A 15,011-nucleotide genomic window follows, 5' to 3' on the forward strand; every position below is an offset into this window, starting at 1 on the left:
GTCGGGTGTTATACTGTATATGTGCTTCAGATTAAACTGTAAATCAAATGCCTTTAGGGAATTTCTAATGCTACATTTGAAGGACGCTAGGACCCCACTGAGAGTTAGACTGGTGTCTAAACATCTATGAAAACCACCGATGAACACATTTAATTTTTGACGAACAGCGAGAAAAATTCTGGAAGCAGAAACAGGGTTGTGGCACGTGTAATACAACTCCCAACATAATACTTATTTTCACAGGTTTTTATAACAGGTGCAACTCCCAAGAGTCTTGTAAAACAGCTCTTATAAAAAGCAGGGATGCATTCAGCGAGGCTTTGGGAAGAATGATAACACCTCACTTGAGTTCACCAACACAATTATTTGCCGTACAAAAAGTTTGACTAGAAATAAATAAATAAATAAATAACCCATTCACCCACCCAAACAGCCAATAGGTACCTGAAGAAAGTCCTGCTGGCTGCTGTGGTCCTGTGTGCTGCTGATCTTTCTTCTGTCCGCGCTGCACTCGTCTCAGAGCCCAGGAAAGTATGGCTGATCTGCTTCTCGTTGCCACGGACACCTAGGCTTTCAAAAAAGGAGCCACTGACCAATCAGGCCTCAGGGCTAGAATGGCTCTCAGCCCTAGGTCATGTGACACGTCCGTGTCTGTCTGAATGAAAAGCATGACAATATCCATAAGGACCAAAGGGAGCTTGTCTTTGTACGACTCCAACGCTTTCCACCCCCCCCCCCTCAGCCGCTCCTGCAGAGCCCCTCTTGACGGGAATCCTATTTAAGCCCTGTCCCACAAAGCTGCAAGTGGGAGGGGAGGGGGGAGAAAGGGCCCACGAGAGGAGAATGGATGAGGCTGAGTCAATGCACTGAACCTGCCTTGCACTTCCCACAAATCTGATTTTAAAACTTTTAATCTTTTATCTGGCCGTCATTTCACATCTGACTCTAACTGCTGGTTTCATGTTGAAAGTTACTGACTCAGCTAACCTGACCAGAAATGGAAGGGCAGTCAGTCGAGGCCCGAGGAGGCAAGGGCTAGGGGCTTTCCACACCGCCAGTCCAAATGTGCTCCAACTGCATTTCTTCCTTTGCACGATATTCCCTCGAGTCCCACTCACGAGGACAACAGTGCAATTTCACAGCTACAACTAGATAAGAAGATATCTGTGTGGCTGTCCACATACATCTACCCTTTATTTTAAAAGGGCAAAAAAGACGTGTGCTCCACAATGAAGCAGCGAATTATGTCAATTCCAAAAAATACAAATATTCACAAAATGGAGAGATATTGTTAAGGAGAGGACAAAAGGTGTGGCTTCGCTAATGCTCAGCCTCCTCCCTTTCAATAATATGATTACATGAGAAGGACTGCCCACAGGATTTTCTGGGCCCTGTACAAAATTTCTATCCAGCACCCCTGACCCAAATTGTATAATTTGGAGCTCTTGGGAGAAGAAATTGGAATAACAAGTTTAGCAAGCTGCAAAAGGGGTGATGCAGGAAAGAAACCACAGTTATGTATGTTAGATGGTCAGAGCCTGAGCATTTCAAGCCCCCTCACTCTCTGCTGCTAATGCATCACCATGACTACACCACAACATTGTTGTAAGAAGTTCACATACTGGCTCAGAGTTGTCATGTGGGGGGTAGGTTTCCTACAAGTTGCAGAGCTCCATAGAGTTCCATCTCCATATGTCTGTCAATTAGTGCTCCTATTGGGAGGTAGGGCCAGGCCAAGACATTTTGCAGCCTGAGGCAAATTATTATTATTATTATTATTAATAATAATTTACTGGGTTGCCCCATCCATTCTGGATAGCTTCCAACAAAATAAAAACGCAACAAAACAGCAAACATTAAAGGTAGCACCCTGCACCCCGTGAACAGAAGCTGACTGAAAGTTGACTCTTCTTTCAAAAATGAAGACGGTATAGTTAGCTCACTGCAACTGAAGGCAGCAGACTAGCCTAGGAAACATTTAAGAGGCCTCGTGGGACACACAATTGTTTTCCAACAGCTTTCCACTGCTCCCCTGACCTCCATGCAGCAGTTGCCTAATGGTCCTGCTTGAAGCACATAACCTCTAAATAATTCCCGCATACAAAATAAGAACCAATAAAAGTAGCTGAATTTGGTGTGGGCAAGAAGGGAAGGGGCATTATGCAAACACACCAATGGCACTTGGATAACCACTTTCTACTCAGCAGTAATTTCAACACCCAAAAATGCAGTGAATAGCAGAAGGGTGGAGAGGGAGAGAAACAAACTTTCCCCATATATTGCTATGTGAAGTACGCAGCATTACCATATTCCCACAACAGAAGCACAGCCTTGAGGGAAGGTATATGGTGTGTATACAATAAACTGTGTGGGAAAGGGCCTTAGTCTCACTCAGCACAACTGAATAATGAGCAGGGGCCACCTACTGTGCATGTAGCTCCTGTATATCCACATACATCTATTTCTGCCCCATCAGCTCCACTGCATATAAATTATATGTTTCCCTCTGTATCTGTCTTGCCCTTGGGACATAGAGAGCATGTTGCATAACCAAACAGGTTACCTGTTGCTATGTCATATCACTCCTTCAAATAGCAAACTCAGGCTGCCAAAACAGAGTGGGGGAGGGGGAGAGAGGTACAAGCATGCTTGAGGGCATGAACATCTGCAGGATTTTTTCCAGATGACAATAACCTTTTGGAAGTGAGGCAACCCAAACTGTACCTACTGCCCCAACTGTGGTCTCCCCATAGGTTATGAGATAGTATAACCATAGTATAAGTGTGTTTTGATATTGGCAGTTTTGTTTTCTTTTTATCCCTTCCTTAATGATCCCTAACATGGAATTCACCATTTTTCACAGCCGGTGCATGCTGGGTTGACATCTTCATCATGCTATCCACTATGGCCCTGAGGTCTTGTTCCTTGTGAGTCACTACCAGTTCAGATGCCAATAATTTATATGAGAGATTTTGATTCTTTTGCCACAGGATGTCCATCACTTGACATTATTGTGAAAAGATGGAGGAGGGGTTTAGAATCATCTGTTTTATAACCCAGACTTAGGGTTGTATTTCACTGTGGTAATCACATCTCCACATTGGGGTGGGGTGGGGAGAGTTTCTAATTATCTGAATGCATATGAGAAATGTAATTCAAGCTCTTCTAATTGATGCAATGGAAAGGTGCTGACATGACAACCGAATTTGTGCCTTTGGCACAAGCCGAAGCTTTTACAGCTTTAACTAAAGGCTACATGTGTGGCTTTTGGTTTTGGTTTTTCTAACTCTGCAAAACAAGCTACAGTGGTACCTCGGGTTACAGACGCTTCAGGTTACAGACTCCGCTAACCCAGAAATAATGCCTCGGGTTAAGAACTTTACCTCAGGATGAGAAGAGAAATCGTGCAGTGGCGGTGCGGCGGCAGCGGGAGGCCCCATTAGCTAAAGTGGTACCTCAGGTTAAGAACAGTTTCAGGTTAAGAACGGACCTCCAGAACGAATTAAGTTCTTAACCTGAGGTACCACTGTGTAAGAGTCCATTGCATGCTGCACTGTTAGTGCAGCTGATTTGCTTTGGGTTTGTGTCTGAAAGCATAAGCCAGCTCATAAAGCTCTTATGTGGACCAGCTACTATATAATTAAACAGAGGCACACACGACTCTCGGGATGAATTACATTACCACTACTTGCTACTGAATTTAGTATCCTGAAAAACAACAACCATGCCTCAAATTTGTATTTAGAGCACAGTAAATCCCAGGGCATTGTAGCTTCAAATCTCCTGCTCACAGTTTTGGATTATTGCGTGTGGTTTCTGTGTATTGTGACTGTGCCGAGATCCAGCATCACATATTACATATTCATTTACCCTGCCACTGCCACAGAGGAGAGCAAAATGGCCTTAATTATTCATTCCAAATGTGGATTTTCTTCTTGACTACGTAAATTCATTTGCAAAATGAAGTGAACCAAGAAATAATTGTGATTTACTGTGAATGCAAGCTCTACAACAGTTTCTAGCTCATCATCTTGAGCTTGTTTCTCAGGTAACTTATTAAATATTGGAGAAGTTAGAAGAGAAGTATCAGGCTTGTACTGCTCTTCAGAAGCCTCCTGTGCCTGATCTAGGATATACTTAATTCATGCAGATAAAGGCTATGAAGAAGTGTTGGAAGTGGAAGATAAACACAAGCAGGGTCAGGTTTGAGTCAGAAAACTGCACTGCAGTGGACTCCCTCCGCAGAGCCAGAGCTATGGGGGGTGGGAGTGGACTGTTTTTTTTTTGCCCCAGGTAAAGCCTCCAGAGGGAGCGCCATTGAGACTCCCAGCCTGTGTGTTGGTGTATGAAATGTGTGTGGGGGGGTGTCAAACTGAGTCTTTGACCCGGGTTAAATAAAGCCTAGTTTCGCCCCTGTCCCTCCGACTCTGGGTCCTGTGAAATGGTCCTGGAAGTGGCAATAAACAGCACACTGAGTTTGTGGCCATTTTACTTTTCTACAGTGTCCCAGAGCACTATGGGAAATAGTTGCTCCAAACTGTCTGGCATTGAGGGTCCCAGACAGGCTTCACTTTCTCAAAGTTGCCACATGCTGACACCGGGCTTGGATTTAGGCACATACAGAGAAAGCCTTGGTTCTTTGTATAAAAGATCCCCTGTGTAAAGAGCTGAAAGCATACTCATGAGCTATGTAACTATTCCACCCAGATAAACTCAGCCTGCTTATTTTGAGTTACCGTGAAAGTTCATGCAAAATCAAGAGTAATACCAGCACCACCAATATGCATCTTCAACTCAAGCAAGTTCCCCAAGGTTCAATATTTGTTGCTACTTCCCACATAGAACTGATTACACACTGGGCCTAGCATAAGCAATATAGCAGAGAACATAGCAAGGATGTACTCTCACAGTTTAATTCATACACAATGTGAATGTTTAATGTGAATGTTTAATAAACCATAAGTTGCCTCACAGACCAGCAAACATGATGTGCCTTGATTCTCCAAAGCTTGGTTTTCCACCTGCTTGTCTCATTTATTTGTAGCCTTATGAGCAGGGAGGTGGCCCCACACAAATTGATTAGGCAAAGTTGTTGGAATCAAGCATAACACCAAACTACAGTTAAAAACAAGCCATGCGTTGTCAGCCAAAAACAAACCATGGCCGCATATCATGGTTTGCCGACAGGGAAAAAACCCATGATTAATCTGCTAGGCTAGGTTCAAACATTTAACCAAAGCATAGTTAAGCTAAACAAGCCATGGTTTGGTGTTATGTGCAAATGAGACCACTGAAATAGCATGAGGCAAACTTTGCAATATTTTAGTTCAGTATTATAGACTTTGTTTGAAAGATATTATTCCAAAAAAGAATACCAAGCAAAATTATGTAAGAACAAGGCAACTAGAGAAGTGGGACTGCGTAAATGAAGTGCATTGTACACCTCAGGTCTTGGATGTGGGCCCAGAAGTATTGATTTACTTTTTAATGTAATGCATGTTTATGTGAAGTAATTCAAAATTGTTCTATCAATGCAAGCTTGTATAATATTATTAAGTTCCAGAATTCAAGAACTCTGTCAGCTTTCTGTAGAAGATATATTATTCTGATCCAATTTATAAGTAACAAGGTTAGAATAATTGGGGTCCAAGAAAGCCATTCTTGGACGTACTTTCCCTAAATTAAAACAACTCAACAGAAAAAGGCCTCAGTTCACTGTTTGCCTTGGGTTGTGGTACTGGTTTTCACCAGTGCAAAGATGTTGCACTGGTTGCACTAAAACAAGTGTATCAGGGCTGCCTCTGGATGTCTTATCGTTAGAGGCAAAACAGAAAATGCTGCACCTGCCATGTACCCACACATACACTGCCTGCAGCAGCGGCAATGGGCATGAGGGCAAAGGACATGCAGCAGAGCAGGCGGCCAACAATTGCCAGAGGCAGTGAGCAGCACGTTGTTCAAGAGCTGGATTTGCCACCGCTCCCAGCTATCTGGAACCAGCAGCCCGGAGACAATTGCCTCACCTCATGGGCAGGCTGGCCCTGCGGTGTATGCATTGCAAACACTAACCGTTTATGTAAATAGCTCTCACATGTGCCCAAAGAGTTATTTCTGTACGAACCAGCAGTAAATCACACAAAGTAAGTGAAGGATCTCCATAGGAGTATCAGGCCTAATGAGCACAGCGACTCTTCTTCAGTAGGACTTGCCCCCATGAAGCAGTTGCTGAGACTGAAGGTCCCCTCCTCCCCAAAGCGGCCTAAGTCCCCACCTTTCCAATCTGAGACTGTGCCTGTGTGCCTGTCTTTGCTCCTCCCACTTTATGACTCTCCTGGTTCTGGGAGACCGGGGGGGGCGGGGCGGGGAGGAGAGCTTGTCGCAGCAGAAGGGGGAGACACCCATGCCTCTTCACCAGCCTGACTCATCTCTCTGCCTCTTGACCTCCCTCATCACACTCTCCTACTGCAGCTTCTAGCTCTGATTCTGGACTGTTCACTTCACTAAGCCCTGTTAGCTCTTCAGCTTCTGACATGTCTTCCCAATCTTCTTCTTCTTCTCCCTCTGCCCACTCATTGTCATCTCACCACCAATCTCTGAGCCTTCATCCTTTGAGGGTTCCCCAGCTGCTTCCTCCCACCATTCCTCTGTGTCCAGCCGGTCCATGACAATTCTTCAGAAGGGTTTGCTGTCAGGCTTCTGTTGTTTGAGACAGCCACAGCAGTTGCAGGTATACTGTGGTTTCGGGTAATGGTGGACATCTGGTTAGCAATGTATGGGTTTCCCAAATTTTCAGGCTCCTGAGTCCTCATTGTGATGATGGGGAGAAGGAGCACACCCAGAGATGGGTCCTGGATCCCCTTCCCCAACAAATTATCATAGCACTATTCCTTCAGGTTCTGCTATCACAATGCTGATCCATTATTAACTTACGAGTATCTAGAATTAGCCTGCATGCTTCCTTGTTTCACCTAACAGATTTGCAATGCTGCTCTCACACTCCTGCCCACTAGAGGAAGAGTGTTCCCAAAAGGCAAATGTATTCAGAATGGAATGTCATTATTTCTTTTTCTCACATTTTCAAATACTAACACCCCCATAAAAGTCAAAGCTCTCAATTTGTTGGTTGTGTGATAATGCCCTTTATCTCATTCCTAAAGGATTCCTTCCTACCATCCAGTTCATCAAAGCACACAATGTTGATCAAATAAAACATGTGCTGTTAGGAAAGCCAGTAGTCACAAACATGTTGTAAATGCTAACTTCAGCATCTAAAATCCATACCACCCCACTTTCTCCATGTTAACTCCAAACCCCTTGAATTCTAATGGATCCTATCCTATCCTATCCTATCCTATCCTATCCTATCCTATCCTATCCTATCCTATCCTATCCTATCCTATCCATAGCAGTGGGTCTCTTTCCCTGAAACAGCTGTCAACATTATAGCTAGTGAGCAGGAAAGTACCCAATGCAGATAGCTATATATAGCTGCAGATAAAAATGCTGTTGTGAATCGCATCCATAGCAACACACTACCATGCTGCAAAGTACAAAATCAGTAAGGTCACAAAGATTTAAAAATGGAGGCTACAAGAGCTTAGGTTGGACAGTTACATGAGAAACTGATGGAAAAATAAAACAATTGGATTGGATTGAGACTTATTCATGTTTAAAGTAGAGCCATTAAAACCAATGATTGGTTTACTCCAAGCATGGATGCCAGAATCCCACCCATGGGCTGCATTCAAGTGTCAAAATAAACCATGGTTTATTGTGAGGGGAATGGACCGTGCTCAGGCTTACACAACTCCCATTCATCCCTTCTTCTGGCACAGCTACAAGAAGGTATTCAGAAGCTTTTGGGTGCATTTTTTATTAACCACAGGTTGCTATTTCATCCAGATACAACAAACTGTAGTGTAAAAATAACAGCCTACACAACTACTCATACTGCTGGGGAAAACAATGCAGAGAAAGAAGAAAAACAATCAACTACAGTGGTACCTTGGGTTACAGACGCTTCAGGTTACAGACTCCCCTAACCCAGAAATAGTGCCTCGGGTTAAGAACTTTGCTTCAAGATTAGAACAGAAATCACGCAGCGGCAGCGGGAGGCCCCATTAGCTAAAGTGGTGCTTCAGGTTAAGAACAGTTTCAGGTTAAGACTGGACCTCCAGAACGAATTAAGTTCTTAACCCGAGGTACCACTGTATTTTGTACATTACAAAAGCTTGCATTGCTGCTGGTCTGGAGTTTATTCCTCCTTGTCACAGGCTACCATGCAAGTACATATTTACAAGCCTGTAGCTAGCAAGCGTAAAGTGGTAGTGATAGTGACTTGATATTATGTTCAGCTATGGCCAACCTGAGATACACTAAAACATGAAAAAAGAGGAGTTTTGATTTCGTGTTTTAAAACACACTGATCTCTATACCACCGCACAGGCTGTAAATAGCAAAGAAGATTAGAACATACTAGAACACAGAGTAGAATGAGATTAGAAATGACATTACAGGTTTAAAGGCCCTTACCTTGCCACCTGTCAGAGAGACGCACACAATACCAATTCTCCCAAAACAGTTGCAACAGACTAGAGAAACCAACACAAGGCTCTGTTATGAGGCCAGAGACTGCCGTGCTCAGGTGGATGTGTTATTAGAACAAGAATCAGAGTCAGGAGGGTGCTGAGTTGGGTTAAAGGTTCATACTGTATGTTCACAGGGGACTAAATAGATTGTAAAGTAAAAATCCAATTAGCAAGTCTAACTGTAAGAAGTTGGCCTTTGAAACAGCATCAACAAATTGTATTAGCAACCAAGGAAGGGATCAGAGCAAAAATTTGAAAAAAGCCGATTTATGCAATTGATGGATGAACAAAATGCAAACATTTTAGCTGCAAAATATTTAAGATTTTGTCTATACTTTATCTCAACTTAGTTTGTCCCCAATCTTTTCCTATTTTTAGAAAATATTACAACAGGATATAAAATGTTACCCACAACCACATTTTACACACGGGCAATTAAAACAGCCCTTAAACGTTGAAAACACTCCCCATTTCACCTTACCTTGAACAAATAAAGCAAAATATGTCATGATGTTTGGCTTTCCCCTTCTCTTTCTCCTAAGTATCATCAATTGACAGTACAAAAAGTAAGTAACAGAAATGAAGGGAGCAATTATGCCCCCCACTGGATTCTCCCTCAACCCCCTACCAAGACAATATTAGTCTTATAATCAATTCCTTGGGGGGGTGCAAAAGCAACAAAATTCTAATTACAGGAAAGACACTTGATTTTCTTTGCTCTGCAGTCATAAGATGTCAAAATGTCTAGACAGCTTGAAAAAGAAACTTTAACACAGCACCCTTTCTTGACAGAGTGGGGGGAGGAAGAAAGATTATTACACATAAGTCATCCCTCATTACTTAAATTGAGCAGAAACATGCAAACTGGTCTGCAGCTGGAGTGAAATGGGAAGCTTGGGACATATTGAAGAATTGTTATACTGATCACAACTTATTTTATTGTTTCTAGACAGCTGTATTTCCTAACTTCAATCAATAGTGGCCTGAAGTTAGACTGATTTTGCACATGTGAACCAAATTCTGCAGCAAGAAAATGTACATTCTGAGCTTAGAATAAATTTTGCAATATTTTACAAAATTTGTCCAAAGTTACTGAGTTTGATCAGAACCATTAGTACGGGAAGCCTTGAATCCTGACCACAAAATATCCCATTCAAAGCCCACTTTGGTTTCCATGCATTTATCAGATTTTCTACACATTCCTTGGCAGGGAGGGGGATAAAAGCACTTGGGCACTTTTTGCTTCCAGCATTTATCTCTAGCAATGATTACTATATTTAAAAAAGAAAGTCATCCTGCTTAAGAAGCCAAATCAAATGTCAGATTCTTTGGCAGGTCACAAGGCAGAGATGAAGAGCATACTGAACATGTTTCTGACTGCAATTCCTAAAAGCATAGAATTCTAACACCCAGATTTCCTTCCTCCAATAAATAGTAGCAATAGTCAACATTTGCGAAACACTCAGATGCGCTGTGAAGACTGCACTGCACAACAAGCTAAAATTATGATGCGGAAATCTGTGGTCAACAAGAGGGATTTAAACTTCTATTGTTCTACACACAAAAGCAGGTAAAGCCCTACTCAAGCCAAATGTAAATTGGATGACAAATCTCTACAAATATGCTTTGTTGTATCTTCTTCCCTAAGTCTAAAAGAAAAGGATATAAAGATAAGGAGGCTAAACGTTAACTTTAGGTCAACAAACCCATTGAGTTTTGAGGCCAAAAACAAAGTCAAGAAACACCAAAGGAAAAAGACTATAATAGATACATTAAGCTGGAACTAACTTCCAGGGGTCATCCAGTCTAACCTACCCTGTAGGGGTGGTATTCTAACTCAGGAAGCTTTAACCAGCCAGGAGGCAAGACAAATAAACCAAAAATAAAATAAAATGAGACATTAGGGAGCCAGTTGTCATCTATTTAATGGTATATATGTTTTTGTGTATATGTGTGTGCATGTATTTATATTTGTGTGTGCATACAAGAAAAGCCCTTTTTATTAATTTATTTAATTTTTATTTTAAACAATAAAGCCAATTTTCTAAATATCTTTATTTCTTTCTGTTTAGCTAACACAAGTAAAAGGTTAAATACTGAGCCCCCAAGATAATCATATCTTGGTAGGTTGGGCCCACTTCTTGGTTCCACCCCTGTGTTAAACAGACTCATAACATTTCAGCCAGATAGTTCTGCCATGTAGGAGTTTCCAACTTCTGTAGAAAATTATCCTCATCTAACACTATGGCTGTGTGCAAACGTAACTCTCATGGTTTAGCACTATATGCAGAAGCGGAAACAAAATGCAAGTTACAACACAGGAACAATGAGGGAAAGGCAGCACCAGAGTAGTATGACCCTAAATGTCCCTTGCTAGGGATCACCAACAGGAGGGTGATATTGCACGTGTGTCCAGGAGCAGATGGCTCCTACTGCACTCCTAGTATAACTGGGAGCACCACGATCCCTGACGTAGCATCATGTCCACACCAGGGACTGAGGTTCATTCCAAATAAATTATGATGCTAAGCCAAAGCTTTTTCTTGGCTTACCATTTGTGGTTTGGAACAAAACAACCCTCCATCCCCAGTTCTGATATAATACTAAGCCAGGAAGCATGGTTTGTCAGTCCCATTCCCACTAGTGGAAGAGTGAAGCAGCAACCATCTCTGTATTCATAGTAAACTATGGCTTACTGTGACATGTGACCTGGGCCTGGAAAGACTGAAAGAGATGAAGGAGTAACAAATACAAAAAAAGGGAGATTTGCTATATATATACTTTCTGCTCCGTTTGAGAATTTGGCATGTTTTATGCCTCTGCCTTTACAGACAAACTCTTAATAATTTATTGCCTTTGCTGCTTTGTCAATATGACACACTCCATTTGCAAACTCAACAAAACGATCTGTCTTGGGAACTCAGCCAACAAGTGTTTTATGAAGGCTTCAAGCAGAGAAGCCAACTCTGTTAAAACAGCATCCTGTTGATAAATCCTATCCATATAGGTAGAGAGTGTAATGTGAGCAGGAACTAAAGTGATCAGATCCAGCTATAATAGTGTTAGAAACCCTTTGTTGTTCTTTCAAAGGTTGTGGGTTCACTTGCCATATTTTGTGGTCTAGTAGGCTTACACAATTATTTCTTTTCCATGTTACCTTCTTTGTCACATGAATTATCAATCCATTCTGTTTGAGTCTGGGTGCCCAGACAGTCTTAACATACCCTGCCTCACTTCCATCTTCACTTTGCCCTTGCCTAAACTTCTTGTGGATTTCTCCTATGTAGAATAAGTGAATGGTTACATGGTTGGTTGGTATTTAAGAACTATGTGAAAGCATTGGTGTCCCTTTCTTGGGGTGCCATGCTTCATGTCGTCAATCCACATAAGTTTGCTCATCGCATGAAGTGTTGCATATGAGAATGAACCATCAAGATTGAACCACATATGCAAACTATTTCTCAATGGAATCAGTTCACATATTTTGCTGCAATGAGAAACCACAGGTGTACATATATACACAAACCAAAATCTTGCTTTTGTACTCCCTTCTCCCTCCCAGAGTGGCTGGGGAAACTCAGCCAGATGGGTGGGTATAAATAATAAATTATTATTATTATTATTTTCCCGTTCATTCTTTTTCTGTTGCAGTTTTCTCAATTATAATGGCATGTGTTTGTGTGGGGTATGTTGTGTTGTGCATGGAGGAGTTAAGTGTGGAAACACAGTATGAGCAATATGTCAATACAAAGCTGATGATTTCAAGAATCCATAATCTAAACTAACATTGCTTCGTATGAAAAAGAAGTTACATACAGGGGAAATGTTCCCCTCCTTCTAAATCACTTCTGTGACTTACGGATTTTTCAGGAAGGCCCCAAGATAACACCCTCCTCAATGGGTCTTTTCCTTCTGGTCTCCCTCCCTGCATCATACTTCATTGTCTCCCACTCCTTTACTACGTTACTATGGTGACCTCAACAAAGACTTTGCTAGGCCTCTGGGGCAGAGACACAACCAACAGTACTAGGATCACAAAGCTCATCCCCTAAGTGCAACAGCAGAGGAAAGATAGCCATGTGAGTTATGGGGGTTATGGGGCAGAGAGGGGATAAGCAACTATTTGATTGGGAAAACATAAGCAAGCAAACCTAGTTATTGGATCCCATTATTCTGGTGGCGGCAGTAGTGAGGAAGAATAACTTAAGAGACCATTTTGAAGTGGTGGTGCTTCCTATGTGTTACAGTGGTGCCTCGCAAGACGAAATTAATTCGTTCCGCGAGTTTTTTCGTCTAGCGAATTTTTCGTCTTGCGAAGCACGAAATCCCATAGGAATGCATTGAAATTCAATTAATGCATTCCTATGGTCAAAAAAAGTCCAAACAAAGCCAAATTTGGTACAACAAGAGTTTATTAAGTGCTCTTTAAAGTCACACATACTGTAAAGAGCATTTCAAAAATTGAAGGAACAATAAATTTAGTTTCTAAACATGACAGAAAAACATTTAAAAATCAACAAAGTGTACAGTACATTTTCTAAGACTCTGGGGGACAACTCGAAGAAGGTTCCTCTTCCACTCTTTGCTTCTTGCTGAAGAACCCCCTCCTCAACTGTTCCCCCAGCCACCCACCACACAGAAATTCAAATCCAGAATTTTTTTAAAAAAACAGCAGAGTGGCCCAATGGTCACAGAAAATCAGAAAAATGCAGAAAAAAACCACACAAGCTTCCAGATTCTTGCAAACCCCTCCCCAACACCAAGTCCTTGAATTCCAAACACCCCAACCCAAAATCCAACCCCCCTCCAAAAAAAAGTTTTAAAAGTTTAAAAGAAGTTTTGGAAAAGCTTCAAAAATCACCAAAGTCTTCAAAAACCTCAAAAAAGGCTACCACACCGCGTTCTATGAGTTGCTCCTCGAAGTCAAGTCGCAACTGTATTAACGGTGTTAAGAAAAAGGAAACAAACTTGCAAGACGTTTTCGTTTTTCGTCTTGCGAAGCAAGCCCATAGGGAAATTCATCTTGCAAAGCAGCTCAAAAAAACGGAAAACCCTTTCGTCTAGCGAGTTTTCCGTCTTGCGAGGCATTCGTCTTGCGGGGCACCACTGTACTGTGCTTGCCTTTACAACAATCCTGTAACACAGCTAGCAGTGGTTGTTGTTCATTGGGGCTGGTGGGGCAGAAGGGCGGGACACCAGTAGGAGTAGCAGGAGCTCGAGCCAATGACAGGCAGAGAGAAATAATTCTGTTTTCGTTCCTATTCTCATCCATGCTGAGTTCTATGAGGGAAACAATGGGCCTAAGGAGGAGGAAGCTGACAAGTAGTGCCACCCCCTGGGCTGGTTGTCAGTAAGAAGGCAGGCAGGCAGGCAGGCAAGGTCTTAATAATCATAGAAAAATAATCATAGAATCGTCAAGTTGAAAAGGACCACAAAGGTCCTCTAGTCCAACCCCCCTGCAACGCAGGCTTGCTGAGAGCAGGCTGGTGCTGGTGGCACAGTACCCCATTTTCCTAAACAGAAGCCTCCACTGGGTCACTTTCCACCTCCATTTTATCCACTTAGAATAAAGGTGAGGGAAAGTGGATTATCTAGGGCTATGCAAGAAAGAATTTCAACCCATCTCCCAGACCAAGTGCATCAAATATCACCTGAATGTCTACATAGGCCATCTTAAATGCAACCACACAAAGAGAACTTTGATTAGTTTTCAAGCACAATATTTGTAATTCAGTCAATTTGCTTCACACATTTAGCTGCCAGGCATAGTGTAGAAAAAAGTGTACATGCATGTGTAGACCAGCCTGTGAATGGATTTAGAGCCCACCTGGACCTGGGAAGACAATGCTGGATCTGGGAGACTTTGTACCTGCTCTATTAAGGGGAGTTCAACCCCTTCAGAACAGGCTACACAGCTAATTCCAGGACATGAGAACCACTTACTCCCAGTGTCTCTGTCTTGTCAGGATTCAGCTTTTGTTTATTATCCCTCATCCAGAACACTGGCATATTAAATCTCTGTCCAGCCTCACATGGCTCAGAGGAGAGAAATAGGACAGAGTGTTGTCCACGTTCTGAGGGCACCTCACTCCAAACCCTTCTCATCATTCTCATCTTCTCACAGCATTCTTTGCTTCTTTGTGATACCTGAATTGTTCTCAGGGTTTTGATAAAAGTAAATATTTAAATGCATGAATAATAAACCAAATACCACATGCTTGCTCAAAGTGTTTTGAACAAAATCTATTTCTTTTTAGTAGTTAGCTTTTCCCCCATTAACAACATATTAAATATATTTCTGGAATGCATTGTTACAGTGTTTATTCAAGGAGTTGTAAACTTTCACTGGTCTACTGTTGCACTTCCATATATTCACAAAATTTGCCTGGTTGCTGTTGTTTGCATTCTCGTGCCGTTGTCAAT

General features: G+C 42.1%; 2 protein-coding genes across 10 annotated transcripts in view; one reads left to right on the forward strand and one right to left on the reverse strand.

The window, feature by feature from the left end:
- The window catches only part of RASSF7 (Ras association domain family member 7), a 113,126-nt gene that overhangs the window by 76,141 nt on the left and 21,974 nt on the right, over positions 1-15,011 (reverse strand). For 2 of the 9 annotated variants that reach the window (XM_083480412.1, XM_083480411.1), the window contains exons 1-2: positions 12,448-12,528; positions 445-565 (exon numbers count right to left, since the gene is read on the reverse strand). The exons of 1 other annotated variant lie outside the window; for it this stretch is intronic. The gene's annotated coding sequence lies outside the window, so the exon portion shown is untranslated. Of the gene's footprint in view, positions 1-444; positions 571-12,404; positions 12,424-12,447; positions 12,529-15,011 lie in introns of those variants that run through there. 6 more of the 9 variants (XM_083480417.1, XM_083480415.1, XM_083480413.1 and 3 more) reach the window with 5 other exon arrangements.
- Positions 12,542-15,011, forward strand: part of LMNTD2 (lamin tail domain containing 2) — a 39,749-nt gene continuing 37,279 nt past the window's right edge. Inside the window, 2 exon segments of the mRNA XM_083480129.1 lie at positions 12,542-12,631; positions 12,633-12,667. Of these exon segments, the coding sequence (XP_083336255.1) occupies positions 12,557-12,631; positions 12,633-12,667 (110 nt within the window). The 5' untranslated portion in view covers positions 12,542-12,556.

The sequence above is a fragment of the Podarcis liolepis genome (assembly GCF_965112155.1).
Source record: "Podarcis liolepis genome assembly, chromosome: 1".
NCBI lineage: Eukaryota > Metazoa > Chordata > Lepidosauria > Squamata > Lacertidae > Podarcis > Podarcis liolepis.